General features: G+C 34.2%; 2 protein-coding genes across 2 annotated transcripts; both read right to left on the minus strand.

Moving 5' to 3' along the window:
- Window positions 1-1295: 1295 nt before the first annotated feature.
- On the minus strand, window positions 1296-2392 carry LOC133296378 (probable membrane-associated kinase regulator 4). Its single transcript, XM_061495347.1, has one exon. It carries the CDS (start codon window positions 2390-2392, stop codon window positions 1394-1396), a length of 999 nt encoding a protein of 332 aa, XP_061351331.1. The 3' UTR covers window positions 1296-1393.
- Window positions 2393-7362: 4970 nt separating this feature from the next.
- On the minus strand, window positions 7363-16312 carry LOC133296367 (uncharacterized). Its single transcript, XM_061495330.1, has 18 exons — window positions 16163-16312; window positions 15753-15974; window positions 15321-15416; window positions 14705-14757; window positions 14489-14585; window positions 13118-13191; window positions 12375-12483; window positions 11530-11640; window positions 10670-10746; window positions 10199-10265; window positions 9237-9302; window positions 8896-9003; window positions 8615-8745; window positions 8365-8431; window positions 8201-8265; window positions 8033-8129; window positions 7843-7913; window positions 7363-7726 (listed from the first exon to the last, which is right to left on the minus strand). Exons 1-18 carry the CDS (start codon window positions 16310-16312, stop codon window positions 7390-7392), a joined length of 1998 nt encoding a protein of 665 aa, XP_061351314.1. The 3' UTR covers window positions 7363-7389.
- Window positions 16313-17855: the final 1543 nt, after the last annotated feature.

The raw sequence follows: 17855 nt of genomic DNA on the forward strand, positions 1-17855 counted from the left end.
TATCTCCCGCTTAATCTATCACCAACCAATCCAAATCGAGTATTGTTGAATCTACTATAGGGGCGGATCTCTCAAGACCATTTTTTCCATTTTCAAAGTTAAACCTCTGATTAAGGAGAACAAATTTTCTACCACTTGAACCAATAATTATTGGTGATACGATCCTTTTTTTAAAATTGTAGTTGGTCATACCTTGTGATCATAATCATTTTCAGTTACTGTAATACTTCGGTAATTGCAACTAGGATACATAATTGCACTTGTTTAGCTTTAATCTTCAGTCAACTATGCTGCTTTGGTGGGGGGATTCACTATTACTAATCATGACTTTTCTCAATAAAGCATATAGTGGCCAAAGAAAAGCTTTCAGGTACACCAAATGTACCATGATTTCCACATCTTGAATATGAGATACTCTCTCTGAGCTTATCTTTCTCTACAAAGGTGAATGACTATTTTTAATCCTTTTTGGTCAGCTTTCTTTGACATCTCATTTTTTTATTTTATTATATTGTTATGGAGGTTATTCCAAATGACTTTCTACTTTTTCTTCTTTGCAAATAATGGAACTAAAAAATTACACAGAAAGAAAGGGTGAGAAGATAAAATATGGTGTTCATTACTTTTACACAGTACTTGAGTCTATCTGTTATCTGTTGAACACTGAAAGAATAATGGCAGATAAAGTCTTGCAGTCACTGAGGATCTGCCCCGGGAAAAAGGGTCAGTTTCAGAACATGGGATTTGGCATAAAGACTAACTTTTTACAGTGAATTAAAACAGAAAATTTATGGTCATTAAATGCACATAAGTGGGTTTGTGAGTGATGGTTTTGTTTGTGTGTTGATGGCCCAAATCCACAAAATTGATGATAGCACAGAGGGGTTAATCAAGGGGTTTGGACCTATTTCAAAAAATAAGAAGACAAGTGTAAGGTTTCCTATCATAGCAACTATGTTATGGAGTATCATAAGTGTGCATCTTTTAAAAAATTATAAAGTCACTTTTGCCCAAACGAATTACTCCTCTGAGCTAATGATAATAATGGTACTGCTAAGTGATAAGGGATTCAATTTTACACCTTTGGAAAGTATGAAACATGTAAAAGAATATGAGAGATATAGAAAGGAAAAAAAGAGAGAGCAAGATTATCAATTTTGAACAAAATAATGCTGGAAAACCCAAGCTGTTAATTCAAACACCAAACTCCATGAAAATGCAATAGCATTTCAAATGAAAATGCAATAGCAAGATTACAGGGTTTTCTCCACTCTCTCACTCACCCTCTAGTGCTGGCAAGTGTTGCCGTTTCTTCATTTCCACAAACTGCAACTTTTGTAGCAAATTGAGAACAAATCCTGCTATCATATGAACTATTCTTTGAACTATGCTGCTAATGAGACTGTTTGCAATGGGCAATGGCTCCCTCTACTGAACTTTCAAGCTCAGAATTTGCACTGATGCTCCTCTTGAACAATTGCAAATCATAATACCCAGCTGAGCTGAATGAGAAAGATAAAGATGAAGAAGATGACCCAGATGAAGATGTGGACAAAGATGAAGCCTTAGTAGCACAATGTCGTTGAACCACCCCAGAGAAAGCCCTTCTGTGGTTACAGAAATCATCTACAATCATCTCTCTTTTAAGGGTCTTCATGACAGCACAAGATATTTGATGCTTATTATCATAAAAAATCTCAAAAGGGTTCTTCTTTGCAACCTTCACGTACTTATTCTGACAGTCTTTGCATTTTGATTTCTTCTCTGTTCCCACATTGTTTGCAGCACTGGCACAAGACTTGTCTGAACAACCAGATTTGCTGAACAAAGCTTTTAGATAAGCTCTTGAAGCCTTGAGTCTTTGGCCAAGCCAAAACTGCTTCATTTGTTTCAGTTTCTTGGGCCAAGACTTCTTGGGAAGATCACCAACCAAACCATTCACATCAGAAGACCATTCTAATAGGTATTCATCTGGGTTTACATCACTGCTAACCCGGCATGATTCTGAAGGACAGATTTTGCAGTGTTCAAGAGGGGTTCTGGCATTTGTAGAAGGCATTCTAAGGTCAGTGGTGAAGGGAAAGTCACTATCTTCCAAAGATGACTCTGATTTCAAATACTCAAAGGTGGCATTGGAGTTTTCTAGAAGCTTTTGAACCATTTTCATGCGAGGAGGGAGGTGAAGAGGAAGGAGTTTTCCTTTGTAGAAGAGATCATCAGCTGGGGAAGTTGTGGACTCTTTCTCATTTGATTCAGAAGTCATTTGAAATTCAAACTCTCTATTCTGTGGTGGAGAGCCAATGGAATAAGGGAACAAGTTAGAGGAAGAACTTAGTTCCATGTCAATGTAGTCTTCATCTACATGAACCAAAGTAGCTTTTTTTGTTGCCATTTCATGTGACTCTCTCAACTGTGATGTTGGCTTCACTATTTGTGTTTGTTGGAGTATGGAGATGCCTATGGGAAATTGAGCTCCTTAGTCAAGGAAAGAGGACAGGGTATTCTTTAAAGTGATGATGTTGCCAAACTTTGTAATGCAACACAAATTTTTTATATGAAAATATTAATCTTATCACCTCTGTCTTCACATCACTCCTCTTCTACCATTTGAATTACCCCTTAGTTAAATATAAAAGCATTCTTTTTTAAAGTATGTTTGGCGCTTCCCAAGCATGAAATGAAGATATTATTTTATTGTTGAATTTTTTTTCATCCTACTAAGCAGTCACTTCCTTACTAATTTATTTATTCCTCATTTTTTGTGTATCTATTTGTTTAAAAAACAAAAATTATTAGCCCCCAGAACATGCACAAGTGTGAATAATCCGAAACATTAAAAAAATTTAGATGGGTTTCAAATTTGTGGTCCTGTGACATGCAAAGATAATGTTAGTCTGTGACTCTAGTGTAGTCTTAGGTCAATTTTTTTATTATTTTTTCTTTCTTTTTTTTCCCATTAGGTATATACCTCTAAGGCACTAGAATGCACCATAGAGATAGATGCAGTTACCCGCACTAGATATCTGTCAAAGTAGCAATAAAGAGAGCAATGATGATCTTTGAAAGTATCTCTGTTGCTTTCACTATTCTTTTTCTTTTCTCCTTTTTCCTATTTCCCCTTTGTTTACAAAGTTCAATCCACGCTGTAATTCTTACCTTTCCCATGATAGATTTTAATTTCACTTTAATGAGTATTTTAAGTTGGTCTTCAAAGTGGAACTGATTAAGCATCACATGAGATTAAAACTTAGTCCCTACAATGTATCATCCGTAATTAGTGGTTAACATAATTGGTACAAAACCATGTGTTCGATGAATACTTTCATTCTTCTGTTGTCATGTTCCATTTGAATTTGATACGTCAAAGTACATGTTAAGAATATGCAACTCAAAGGAAGATGTTGACACTAACATTGTTTTTATGTAGAGTTTCAATGTAACACACTCAACCTTCCAACTCGTTCCATGACAAAGTATGAACACAATGATTTATATGCCAGATTGAACCAAGTGCAGAAGCAGGTACATGATACATCTACTTGGGAGGTCTCAATGAAATGAATCTACAACCTCTGTCTAGTCTACATATCTTATCTTCTATATATGATTAAGGTACTAGCATGCATTATATATGAGAGACTGTAACTCATATAATTGTACACTATAGAGCATGATACACGTAAATAAAGATTGAACTTTGAAGTAAATTTTTTTTTATACCAACCCTAATTACCTCTTTTAGGTGAATTTCTTCTGGTATTCTCATAAGTTTCAACTCTTTGAATTTGACTATATGATTAATTTCAAGTCAGGGATTAGTCACGATTAAAACTCTTCGCCTCTTTCCAAAAATGTATTGGTGGAAATTGAATTTAGATTCTCCCTACATACCCAGCATGTGTAACCAACTGAGCTACACTCAATTTTTATTTTTTCTTATGTTCATTAACACATGTCTTATTTATACCAACTATAATTACCTCTTTGAGACGAGTCAGCTCCTGAATATCTCCACAAGCTTCAACTCTTTGAGTTGGTTATATGACTAATATCAAGTCGGAGCTTAGTCATAATTAAAACTTCTCGTCCCTCTCCAAAAATATATTTGGTGAAAATTGAATTAACGTTCCCTCCTCACCTAATCAGCCCATATAGCCAAGTGAGCTACACTCATTGAGTTAGTTAAATATAATAAAGGTAAACGAAACATGGTTTTTTATTTTTATTTTTTCTTATGTTCATGAACACAAGGGCTTATATTTAACAATAAACATCATTACCAAACACAGCTGGCACAAGTGGTAAGGAATTTGTGTTCCTTAATTAGAGGTCTCGAGTTCGCACTCTAAGAATAAAAAAAATCATCTTGAAAAAGTCATCCCGCTTTAAGTCCGACAATACTCGAATCGGACTAGATCAAAGAAAGAACTGGATGAGGTTACTAAAAAAAGAAAAAAACAATAGGCATCATTTATTTTCTAGGAAGACATGTTTTGCATTTTGCACATTCGTAGTGGTGGGTCCGGACATCAGAAATACTAAAGGAGCAAGAAATTTGTGAAGGGAATTTTATTTTTTTCTTTTTCCTTTTGTGCCTAATCTATAACTAACCAATTCTACATAATTCATACTTTTGAAGGCCCCGTCTCTCTATCTCAATCGACCAATGGGCAATCATTCATGGTTATGGTTAGAATGTGTCCATTTGACCAGGTCAAAATGTAACAGTTTTTTTAGCCATTCATCTTTGGCTCTTTGCCTGTGTTATTAACTTATTACTGATTTGGGTATTCAAACTTGAGGTTTTACCTCATAAACAAGTACAAAAATTAAGACACTGGGAAGTGGTGAATGTGTTACCTATAGGCCATAGGACCTACGTAATGGTAAATTATCTCCAAAACCAAAAGTGGTTAGCGTTGGTTTCGAGATTGAAAAATAAAGGACAACTAACAAAGCTCGAGGGCAGTTATTTTTGTTTCCCTTTGTAAAGTTCTCATTCTCCAGCAGATTCCCCTACCCAAGTTGAGTTTTAACTAAAACTCTCATAAAGAAAGAGTCTTGTTCCATTCAGATTTAAGAGTGTTAAGATGACTTTGTACTTCCATATAATGGTGAATATCCCTCTTATATATAACGGTTGCCGAATAAAGTTTCTCATTTGGTAAATGAGCTCAATACATAATGAGTCTAAGCTGTATTTTTTTTTATATATAATTCTGGAAAAATCATATGATATGATGGGTTCTATAAACATGACCCACAAAAAATAAAATAAAATTTCATGAGATCACATAATTGTTACTAATGTGGTGGTGGTGGAAAACTTCTTCCACCCCATGCAAGAATTTCTCAACTTAAAATGAGAGTTTAAAGTTTTAACATGATGTAAATGTAAAACACCAACTTCCTACTACCAAAAAGGCAAAACAACAAGTGCAATTTAAGGCAAATTTAAGGGAAGGGAAAGGAAAAGAAAAGCCTGCTTGATACAGAGTCTTTTTTTTCTTTAGTCATCTCTAAAGTAGTAGAAAAATGTCAGTGCCACATCACGTGTTGCTCATCAAACTAAGTCACATGATCCTTTTTCAAGTACAGCGTTTTAGAGGTCATTGGCTTATTGTGAGAGAAGTAATGGGTCACATAACAGGAATGGCAGCACCCGGATTGAGTGGAGAGTGTCATTGCAGAGATAAAGGCTCTTCCTATCTTCCACCCTTCCAGGTGAGGCCAAATGGTATCTACCTTATCTTTTTCCTTTTACCTTCAAAAGGTTTTTACATTTCATAATTGGGTTTCATGATAACCAGAATAAGCATAGAAGTATCAAATGATTGCAGTTAAGTTGTCGTCACGAAACTAATTGAACAAATAGGGATGAAAGTATGTGTTCGATCCTTTTCAGTACTGTCTTTGAAAGAGATTTAAAGTCTTAATCCCGGGACCACCTCGAATCGAACTAGTAGTGAAGCGATGAATATCTCCAAAAAAGAAAAGAAAAGAATATGCATGGAAGTTTAACATTTTGGGGGAGAAAAGTTTTGGTGCACTAGAACCACGAAAATTCAGTGGTTCTTTTATTCAAAAGAGAAATTTTTTAAGATTTAAAGAAAAAAATAGGGTTCCATTTTGTTTACAGTTGTGGCAGCAAAATTTATCTGCCACATATATATATTATAGAATTTGTAGACGGATCCTATTTTTTTCTTTTTAAATTAGAATCTAATGTTAAATCCTAATAAGAATATAGGGGGAGGGTTTGGTAAAAGTACCACCTAGTTTTGGTGGTCCTTGTGCACCAAAACTAGAAAGTTTTGGGGTATGTTTAAAATAGTACCCCCACAAGTTACTTCTGCTGTAAAATAAAGGGGGAGAAAAAAGGACAGAAATTCTAATACTAGTGTACATGGTATGTTCCCTATGCTTTAAATCAATAATCATAGATGCAAAATTCAAACCTGAATGGTTGGTTTAATAGAAAATTCAGTTAGGTATTGGTCTATCTCACGCATAAGACTAAATCAGAAAAAAAATTAACAATAGAAAATTGGTTAAACCAGTCTAAAATTAGTGGATAACTAGTCAAACCTGCAATTTTTCTTTTAAAAAAAAAAAAATTCATACAACGTTTTTTTTTTTTTTTAAGGACTAAACAATGTCATTTTAAATATCATGTCATGTTTCAACTTGTTTTTAAGTATCATTTTTAATAATATAAAACTTATGAATGTTATGTATATTATTGAGTTTGCATATGTTGTTGTTATATTAATTTATTAGCATGTTAATTTATTATTTAATATATTATGTAAAATTAAAAATAATAAGGTATTTGACCTCCTACTATAGTAATTTTAGGACCTCAACGTGCCATTTAGGGGTGTTTGGTTTAGGAGAGAAAAAAAATTTACCAGGAAAATAGAATTAGTAGAAATATGGTGGAAAAGTGATTTTGGTAGGAAAGTTTAAAAAAGGTTGTTTGATACGTCAAAATATTACCAAGGAAATTAAGTTAAATTTTCTCACTTGGATGACCTAGCGAACTGAGTAATACAATACAGGTAATTCATTAACGTGTGAAAATAGAGCTAATCCTCAAAACCCTACAGGACTAGGTACAAAACAGCTCTTTCTTGAGTCAATTATGTCATCATTTTCTAACTAATAATAAAAGAATTTTCTCACTGACAAAATTATTACACAAACAAGACCTATCCATGAAAGTTAGATGGTGTAATATCTACACTTCATCAATGATTGAATATGGTACAAATACAACTTTCAGTGGACCAAAGCTGTTTCATGTACATAGGTTAAGTGAAACTCCCAAGATAACTTAGTTCAACTCTTTTTATAACCACCAGTAATTCTAGTCTATTTTGTTCGTGTTCAACTCCTGGTGTGATGATGATCTTTATCAAGAGCATCAAACTCCCATTCACTTATCTCTTCCGCTGAGTCATCATCGCTTAATTTATCAAGTTCTGCTTCTATTTTTGATGATTCTGCTGCTACTGATTTAGCTTTCCCAGTAATTAAGGGAGGGTTGATCACTCTATCTTGCTTGTGCTTATTAGCCCTGGAGGTAGGTGAAGGACTTCTTGATGGTGTTTCTGAACTTTGAGGTGGATTCTCAATATCCAACTTTGGCCTCTCAATAGATTCAAATTCATCTTTTGTTTTCTTGATGGCATCTAATAGTTCTGTGACCTTGTCCATGTCTTTTCTGTATCAAAATTGTTAATGTATCGTGTAGTAACACTTATCTATCAATATATTGACATGAGAAAAATAAAGAAGGACAGAGGGGCAGGGGAAGAAAGAGAGCAAGAAATAACATACCTGAAAATGCCTTCCTTTTGATTGTGAAACTGCTTGTTCAAGGTGTCCACTATATTCAGTGTGGTTAAAAACTGACAAGTAGAAAAAGAAATAAGCGACTGTTAAGACCTCAAAATCTTGCACAATAGTACTCCCTGACTGGTTTTCATTTCACATAATGAGATCAATAAAACATCAAAAAGAAAAATACCTTGGATTCAATATCCAAATATTCTTCTTCAAGCTTTTTCCTTGGATTCACTACTTTCGAACCATCATGATCATCTACAGCTGCTGATATTTCTAACCTGATATAAATGAACAGTTGGAGGCATGGTTTTGACACAATAGAGAATTCAGAGAGGCAGAACGGCCATACCCTTGACTTGAACTTAAATTCTCCACAAGTTTTCTTATTTGAGTAACAGATGAACCCAATTTTTCCTAACATATAAGTAAGACGATGAAGAGAATATAAGGAAAAAGCAGTAGACAAGTTAATAAAACAATGAAGAAAGATATCAAGCTAGGATGATTTATTACCTTGTAAGAAGACAGAAGATGAATAACCAAATTCACAAAATGATCTCCATATCTCCCCAGTTCAGCACTTTTATATATAATAAGAAAAAACCATTAGATAACATGAAAATTAATAAATGAGAATATACATGCACATAAGAGGGACTATCATGCCAGATATTGATTTGCATAACAACTTCAAAAAATGTATAATTTCAATAGCTATTTTATCATATTTGATTGCCCGTTGGTATTAAACTACAGGACATACTTGACCTGCTCCTCCTTTTTCTTTGTATGTGAGGTTTGAAGAACCCATGTGCTCTCTAGAAAATGGATCCACGTATCAACAACACTGGCTTCCATTGTATAAGAAGTAATGGCTCGCACCATCTCATCATCCTAATGTCAGAAAAACTTTACAACAGATTATGACAAACAATAAAATGGTTTACATCACATCATTAATTTTCCTATAGCCTTTGAAACAAGATCTTAATTTATTTATTTTTATGTAGATGCGACCCTAAGGAATGAAATAAACTTCTGTACCTTTGTTTTTAAATGTACAATAATTTCATTGCTTGCTTCATCAAACTGCTCTCTTTCTTCTTTTGCATTGTGGAGGCGTAGACGAGCAGCCACCAGCAAGGTGTTGACCTACAATAATATCTCAGGCTTATGTAATGCCAGCAAAGGGTAACAGACAGATCCGTGAAGATCATATTGCAGACTGAGAATAGGAGGGCATAATAGCTGATTAAGCAAATGCACATCGGTGTGTGCACATACAGTAAACTTGATATAGTTATCAATGTACATGCAACAAAACAAAGGATGTAACTCCTGAACTCCATCATAATCCAAGAATTCAAGAGGAGGTAAAAGAAAACCTTTTTCAGTCTGTCTTCAAGCTCATCTTTCTGCTTCTGAAGTTCTTCAATTTCCACTGCCAATTCCTGCAAAATGCACTCCAGCCATTGTATATCTATTTCAAAAACAAGTATTCTGTAAATCGGTTCCTTCAAAATAGACATTAATTCATTTCTTTTATATACGACTAAAAATTGTCAGAAAATGGAAAAACTCTAAATTGATTGAACAACTATTTTACGTAGAATAACAATGTTGTGAGAAGATAGATTCTTGCATGACTTATTTTTTATGTATATTTCAGATATTATGAAATAAAATTATTCCGGAAATAGAAAATATGTGCTGAGCAAGTTTTATACAAACAATAATGCATAATGAAAATCTGTATAGATTCCAATCTTGCAAGAAATTTGAGTGAGTTTCATTTGATCAATATGAAAATTATAGAATTAGACCCAAGGTGTAATACTCGAGTCCTTGTACATAATGTAGTCCTATCTATCATAAATCCTTGTTCTTTCCTTCACCTCTAAAAACCAAGGCATTGCTTATTTTCAACATCTGATGAAGAGATGAAGAAACCAAAGATGTGAGGTCTAACCACCCCAACCACCCCTCCCCTTCCCAAGAAAAGAATATATATATATTTTTTTATTGATAAAGGTTTAGGAGGGGAAGAAGTTGCCCCATTCCAAGATAAGGGCATGCTACAAGCCTCAGGGAGGATTTATAATGATATTTACATATGTATGACCTACCAATGAAGGATTACCAATAGGAATAGAATCCAAGACTTTTTTGTCAGCACTCTTTGGTCTTATCAGTTACCCTCGTAAAAGAAGAAAACTATCTAGAGGACTCAATACTTGAGCTTGTGACTTGACCTGTTGGTTGAGGAAAGTTCCTTCAGTGAAAGTTTTCAGTCTTCACTACATCTACAATAAGATAAAACAATCTGCTGCTTTTGAGGAGAATGTACCTTCTCAATTTGGCCAACCTCATTGGTCTTAGTTACCCGAAAAAGAAGTGCTTCTTCTTTTTGAGATCTGGTTGAGAACAAAAATGTGTTAAGAGATATAATAAATCATTCATGTATCTTTGCTCAACAGCTTAAGGAGAGTTGGTTGCGTGACAATATGCAACAGAATTTAAGAAAAAAAACTTAAAAATTCAGTGAAGGGTCAACATTTCTTTTCTGCGCCAACTTTCAACTAGCCAAAAAGCAGATGAGAATTGAGATGCATCAAGTATACTATCAACACGTTACACTGTTACAAAATTTATATATATCTTGATACAAAGAGCTGTTATAAGAAGTACGTTCAGTACCTTTGCACGATACTCAATGAAGGCACAAGTGCTTGTGCAAGCACAACATATACAAGAAATAAACTGTTTTCTTCTTCTTTCTTTTTATTTATAAGGAACTCATAATAACTATTTCTGGCACCTGTTTTCCAAAATGCGACTCTGAGCTTTTGAGGTAGAATTTGCAAGAGACTCTGATAAAACTTTCAATTTATCAACCTGCAAGTCAATCAATCACACATCATCAACCACAAAAAATGTGTAACTCCAAATGCAGGAAACTAAGCATCATTGCACTGTGAATAAAAAAATTATGCCTGCTTGCAGAAGCCGTTGAGTATTAATAATACAATACAGAAAACAAAATCTATTCGGATTTTAGAACTATAAAAGCTTGGGGAAGGTTATACTTACATCCTATTTTTGTTTACAACCTTTTACAACCATATCTTAACCGTTGATCTTTGTCAACCATGTTAACAATCATATTTAACATTTTATAGATTACATAGAACATATGTAAATATAGACATTACTTTCAAAATAGCAAATAAAAAACATTGACAATAAATTCTTTAAAAACTAAATATATGCATTGAGTGCTTTACAATGCTTAGTAATATGCGAGATAAGTGTTACTTGTCAATCAACGTTATTATTTTCACAAATCAAACTCATTAATTAATATTTAATTTACAATGAATGATAACCGTTGATTGACGGAAATCAACGGTTAAGATATGGTTGTAAACAAAAATAGGTTGTAAGTATAACCTTCCCCTAAAAGCTTATAGTAAAGAATTGATAAAAATTAAATTTTCGTGTTAGCATTCCATAATTCACGTAATGGAGCATAGACAATTTCACATGATGCATTATCAGTTTTGAATGCTTTATACGCTCTTTTCAGTGAAGCTTGGAAGAAAAAAAAACTCACGGAGGTAAGATTTCAGGAGTAAAAGAGATGAACAATAAATAATACAGAAAATCACTGGACAAGACCTTTTCAGCATGAAGTTGTGGAGAATCACCGTAGCTAAAGGATTTCCTTTTCAATAAGAGTTCCACCAACTTTGAAAACATTTGAATTTCTAACACAGCTTCATCATGACCCTGAATTTAAACCAAAATGCTCATTTTTCACCACAGTATAAATTTACATATTAATCCATGATCTTAAATCCATGAATAAGTGCCTAAAACAATCCTCATAAGCCATATAAGAAGCTCGTCTATAGTAATAGAACATGTAAGGCATTAATCCCAAAAACAAAGGCAGTTAGCCAGCTTGTCATTAAGATTTAAGGCATCACTGGAAAGGAACATCAATCTTGTAATAAAAAATCAAACATGCCTGCTAGCAGACAGCAACTCAGGAACATTAGAACCTACGAAACTAATACTTTTAACATAACTGTTTACCCCTTAAATTTGTTATAACATGAGCCAAAAAGCAGAAGCAAACATTTATAATGAGCTAGTAAGAAAATAGCACGAATGATATCATTATTACGTTAAATACTTCAATTTCATTCCGTAATATGTCACTTGTACTTTTTAGCATTGAATATTTCAATCAATACTCAAGATCCAGTAAATTATAATTATTGCAACAAAAGAGGGCGAGCCCAGAGCGGTGGTAATGCAGCTCCTTTATGACTGAAAGGTCAAGGGTTCAAATATGGAAAACAACATCTTTGCAAATATAAAAGGATAAGGCTGTATACAAAGATTGCACTCACCCCTACCCTCACAAGAGGACTATATGAGTGTCCATGTGGAAGTGGGCATGTGAATAGGCAAGTAGCTGTTCCACATGCATCAGAATATAAGAAATGCAAGCTCACCTCTATTGCCACAGCATTGGTCTTTTTAGGTGAATTTACAAAATGATCTGCATCCATTTCCTTCATCTTCTCAATTTTTTCTATCAGATTGGAGGCCTCATCTTCTATTCTGAGAGAGGAGATGCATCACATACAAGAGGAGAAAAGAATAATACATTTGCTCGAGTCTTGACAATGGTTTGATGGATTATAGCCCAAGAAGATTTAATAAATGCAGTATCAATTGAAGTGGGGAAAATCTTTTAACATAATAGTTCAGTATACATCATGCACTGGTTGAAAGTTTTAGAATCCAATAATTTAATATACAATTCAAACTTCTGTAAATGCTCGATTTCAACATTGAATACCATAATATCTTCAAGGAGCACTAGTAACTCGTGTATGCACATCAAGAAAAGGAAAATAAATACCAAGTAATATGTAAATAAATAACTGAGAAGCCTTATATGTGTTATTTTTCACTAATTATATAGTGTATCTATGACCCATCAAAACCAAATGCATCGCAGTAAACTATATTAGCAGTGTGTTAAAAATAAGTGATGCTCCAAGTTATCAAGCATGAACAATCAATTAAGCTATGAAAAACACATTCCATGACCACGCATGCAAGAGTGAACCATGGAAATTCTGGCACGGCATAATCCAAGCATGCATCAAATAAGATATCGGCTGATAATCAAAAGAAAATCTCAAAGGTCAAAGCACCAATAAAGATATGTTTTTCAACAACAGACAACCTCATGAGATCAGCATTTACTTTCAGCCCTGAAATTGCAGCTTGGACATATTGAAGTAATTCCTCTCGCTTGGCCTGTTAAAAAAATAAGGAGGAAAGGGAAAGATACTTAGGTACCAAATAAGTGTATATAACTCAAGTAGCTTCTTGTAAAATGTGTAAAAGTTCAATACTTTTACAAAGTCAGATGTTGTTGTTAGAGCGTATATTGCAAGCAACAAATCAAGATAAGCCAAAAGACCACTTCAAACAACAAAATTGATGAGAAGTTAGAACGAAATCCAGATAGGAATATGATACGACACATGAAGGTGTATGGTAGGAGGCATCACAGGAGAAAAATTAACCATGAGAATATTCTAGATGATAGCACACGTAATTAAGTGTGTTCAATTCTGTTATGTAGGTGCTGAGCTGGCTAAGTTGGTTAGAAAGGTTGGTTATGTGTTGAGTTGAGCATGCGAAAGGGAGTTAGCTCGGAATTGGAATTGGAACTTGAACTTGGAGAGCTCAGCATCTCTCTAATCTGCTGATCTTTAGCTTTTGCCATTAGAACTTTCATTCTGTAAACAGCACTGCTGTGTAGTAGTTATTTTTCTGCAAATTTCCATTACTGCAACCTTTTGTTTCTTCAATATACAGAAAATTCAGATATTTATCTGGGCCAAAAAGCTGCTTGAGTTCTTTTATTTCCTTGTTATCTGATCCAGTTTTATCAGAATAATAAAATTTAATTAACATTTAATAAATCACACCAGTTACCTTTATGAATTCATAAAATTACAGTATTCAGTTTGCATGTTATGGCAAAATCAAGGTCAGTGGCAGAAATTGACCAAAAACAACGCAGGGGCGAAAATGTCACTAATTTTTTTTTAATTTGGCATACTAAAAAGAGTTAAAGTGTTAACTAAATTCTTTAAATATGATTTATTAAAGAAAATTTTGGTTGTTAAAGGGGAAAATAAATTTGGGGAGAAAGAGGGGGGGGGGGGGGGGGGGGGGGGGGGGGGGGGGGGAGCTGCCCCCTCTCAGCCACTTGTATGTTTCATCACTAGTTAAGATGTATAACTTATATACTCTATCGGTGTTGATTTAGAGCTTTGTAAGCCCTCAACCTTTGTTCTTAAATGAGGATGCCATTAGACCCCAAGTTTCTTAGCATATAAAATCAAAGCATCTCTGTGATTCTGAGCTTCACATCAACCTACTGATATCATGAACTCCCAAGCAAAGTATTACTACAGTCGTTTGGTCTGATGTATCAATGATAATGGGTATTCACATATGCTCCACACAAGTCATAATATTGTACGTGAGTTTATATTAACCACAAACAAATAAATCTATAAGAAAATATTAACATCTTTACCAGTACTTCATCTTCATATCCAGAAAATGCTTTTGCCAAATCCTGCACGCTGGATAACACGGCCATATGTTCTTCCTTTCCTCCTTGAATACAGAGCCTGTACAACCATACCAAACCAGAAGCAGTTTTTTAACCAGTAACTATTTTGAACCAATATTTGGCTGCGGATACATCAGTTTAAGAAAAGAAAAGCTAAAAACAGAAAGAGAAAATTACCCATATATCTCTGAAAGTAGTGAAACTTCTTCCTCATTTGGTGCGTCAAGAATCTGAGTCACACAAAAGAGATAACCTGCGGTTAAGTTTCATAAATCAGCAAATATAAAGCTAAGCCACTGTAAATAGAATATCACTGAAAGTAGACAAATTCTTAAGAATTGTTCCTCAAGTCACAACACATTGAGTTTGTATTAAAAAGACAAATAAATGTAGGATCCTTGTTATTTTTATACATTCATGTTCTAATTTTTATACATACCATTATCAGCTAACTATACCCATGATTCAAACAAGTACCAGAACAAGAACTATTTTCTCCAGAATAAATAACTAGCAGTTTAAAGAAAACGATATATTAGGAATCACCCCTTCTATAGAATTTAATTAAAATTATGTAATTTAAATTTTCATTTCCATATGGGAAGTACAAGCTGACTCTTAATTTGATAGCAAATTCATACAAGTTACAACCAAAAACTGTCAAACCTAACCCATTGTAACATGGAAATCCTCTAGAGAAACTAAATGAGGCAATTGGGCATTGTACTCATTTAATATACTGATCCAAAAGTTTGGCACTGTGGCAGTTAAAGATAGCATTGCTTAAACTCACCATTGAAAATGTTATGCCCTCAAGAGCTTGACTGTGAAGAAACACATCACGAAAATTTTTTGGTTCACCCATCATGCCAGGGTCTACATAGTAAACCTGTCCATGGTCACATACTACAAGAATGAACAACTACTCAAAGAAGTGAGCTAGCTTAACATAGTGAGGCCATTACTGGAGAGGGGAAAATAAAAACGGTAAACCCGATGCATATGGCTCCCGGACTTGCAAAGGTGGGGATGAGAGTCAATTGTAGGCAGCATTACCCTTGCAATTTTTGCAAAGAGACTATTTTCCAGATTTAAAACCCGTAACCTTCCGGTCACGAGAAGCGATCTTACCGCTGCGATGCACCAAAACTTGCAAGTGGAGAGGGGAAAATAAAATAAAATAACATAAGCAGAAATAAAAAAAAAACAAATAGGTTTCACAAACCAAAGTGGGTTTTGCAGGTGAATCCTTGAACTCATCAGAAAGAAACTGGTTATCTGGATCATTAGCATTGGGGTCAGTGCAAGTAGCAGCTAGTCTCTCAACTTCTTTCAGCGCAACCAGCCACCTTCTTAGCAACTGAACCCTCTCTATCCCTCTACACGAAACAGAAACTTCTTCTAACCGTTTTACAGTATGCCTAAAACTTTGCATATTACGAGATACCTGTTTAATAAAACCATTCAGACACTAGATTCGAGAAAGAGAGGAATCTAGAGATTTCTTGTACTGCAAGGTACCATTGCCAAGGTAAAAACTTTCTCCCAAACCCAGAATTAAAAACGAAAAAGCAAAAGGAAAAATGAAATTTTTTAGAAAAAGGGGTACGGTGGAGAGTTGGAGAATTTAGTTACAATGCGGTCCTGGATGATTTTGGCGCCGCCGGCGACGGCGTTGCTTGCATGGAGGACGACGGAGTCGGCGTAGTTGCGAACGGCGCGGCTGAGATTGTGTTGGCCACCTGCTTCCACCGCTTTGATCACCGCCGATCTTACCCACGACATTCTTATTCAGTCTTCACTCTTCACCACCGTTTTTAATTTTCCTTTATATATATATATACTCTTCCTCTGATTCTCTTTCTATGTGTATATATGTGCAAATGTGGTTAAGGAAAAAGAAAGTGTGTATCTATCTTTGTTATAAAGGTGAAAAGAAAAGAATGAAAATGACAGGGAATAGATGAAGGTGAAGGTGGGTGGTTGTTGATTCTGATAAGTGTGAGATATAATGGTAGCTGGGAATGCAATGGAGATTAGGAGCTTGTGAAGAAGAGAGAGAGAGAGAGAGAGAGAGAGAGAGAGAGAGAGAGAGAGGTGAGGGAGAAAAATGGCGAAAGGAAGAAGAAGTCAAGCGCATCCGCGACATGCTGAACTCAAACATTCATTGTTTTTGGTGTCATTAAGTTCGATTCCTCTGCCTTCCGTTTCGCTTCATGTTTCTTTAAATCCATCATTAAATTTCAATACTTATATTTTATATTTTAAAAAATAATATATCTTTATTATTTCCATTTTTTTTGTATATAAAAGTTTAAGTGGGGTTTATTCAATAATATATCTTTATTATTACCTCCTTTATATCAGTACTAGAATTATTGTTTCTTATTATTTATTTAATAATTATCATTTTTATTTTTATATTTGATGGATATAATTATCATTCTTAGTCCAGCTAAGGTGTGGTCGGATGAGTATTAAATTATTAATTGATTCGTGAAATTTCAGGAAATAACAACGATTTACCTATCCAGAAAATAAATAAATAAATTGGCGGACTTAGTAACGATTAACGAGAATAATTTTGCGTATTACTTTGCTATATTACAATTTGACAAAAAAAAAAAAAAAAAAAAAGATGACACTATTTTTGATGTATTCGTGTCGTGTTAGCGTTGATGTATTTGTGTCGTGTTAGTGTTGATGTATTCGTGTCAACCCGTTTTGACACCCCTAACTGAATGGATGACACTATTTTTTTTGGTTTGTAAAAAACTTCTTGAAAGAGGTATAATAATAACACCAAACATATTCAGTTAATTCATCAAATGACAAAATATCGTTTTAGAAATTATTAATCACTATAATTTGATTAATTGATTTAAATCCTGAAAAAAGATATTATATTTATATTAGCCCACGAACACAACAAAGACCGGCATGAATCTTCTTCAAATTATTCTTCTTGTGTGATATCATGTCAAAACAATATTTATGAAATGAGGTTATTCATGTTGTCATTACCAACCCATATAATAAACGAGACATTTTAGTATTGACTAATTATTTTAATCATATCAACCCACAAAATAAATATAAATTATGTTCATGTCAAGATTTTGACACAAATCTTTCTCTACATCGTATCCATGTCAAGTGTATTTATATTCGTGTCAGGCCTCGATCTGACACGAACATCACCTGCACCCACTAAGTGACATCCCTATTCCCTTGAAGAAGTTGCATATCACCGCATCCACCCAACCTAAAACTAGAACTAGAGAAAAAGTCATTTGCTTTCTTGAACATTTGTGCCATTCCCAATGAA

Source organism: Gastrolobium bilobum, unplaced genomic scaffold (genome assembly GCF_033153095.1).
Source record: "Gastrolobium bilobum isolate Gb01-03AN ecotype WA unplaced genomic scaffold, APGP_CSIRO_Gbil_v1 utg19603, whole genome shotgun sequence".
In the NCBI taxonomy this organism is placed as follows: domain Eukaryota; kingdom Viridiplantae; phylum Streptophyta; class Magnoliopsida; order Fabales; family Fabaceae; genus Gastrolobium; species Gastrolobium bilobum.

Coding starts and splice junctions, on each gene's coding strand:
- LOC133296378 (XM_061495347.1), bottom strand. CDS start 2,392: ATGGCAACAAAAAAAGCTACTTTGGTTCATGTAGATGAAGACTACATT.
- LOC133296367 (XM_061495330.1), bottom strand. CDS start 16,312: ATGTCGTGGGTAAGATCGGCGGTGATCAAAGCGGTGGAAGCAGGTGGC. Junction 9,303..10,198: donor AGGTTGGCCAAATTGAGAAG/GTACATTCTCCT, acceptor TGCATTTTGCAG/GAATTGGCAGTGGAAATTGA. Junction 9,004..9,236: donor TTGAAGACAGACTGAAAAAG/GTTTTCTTTTAC, acceptor ATATTATTGTAG/GTCAACACCTTGCTGGTGGC.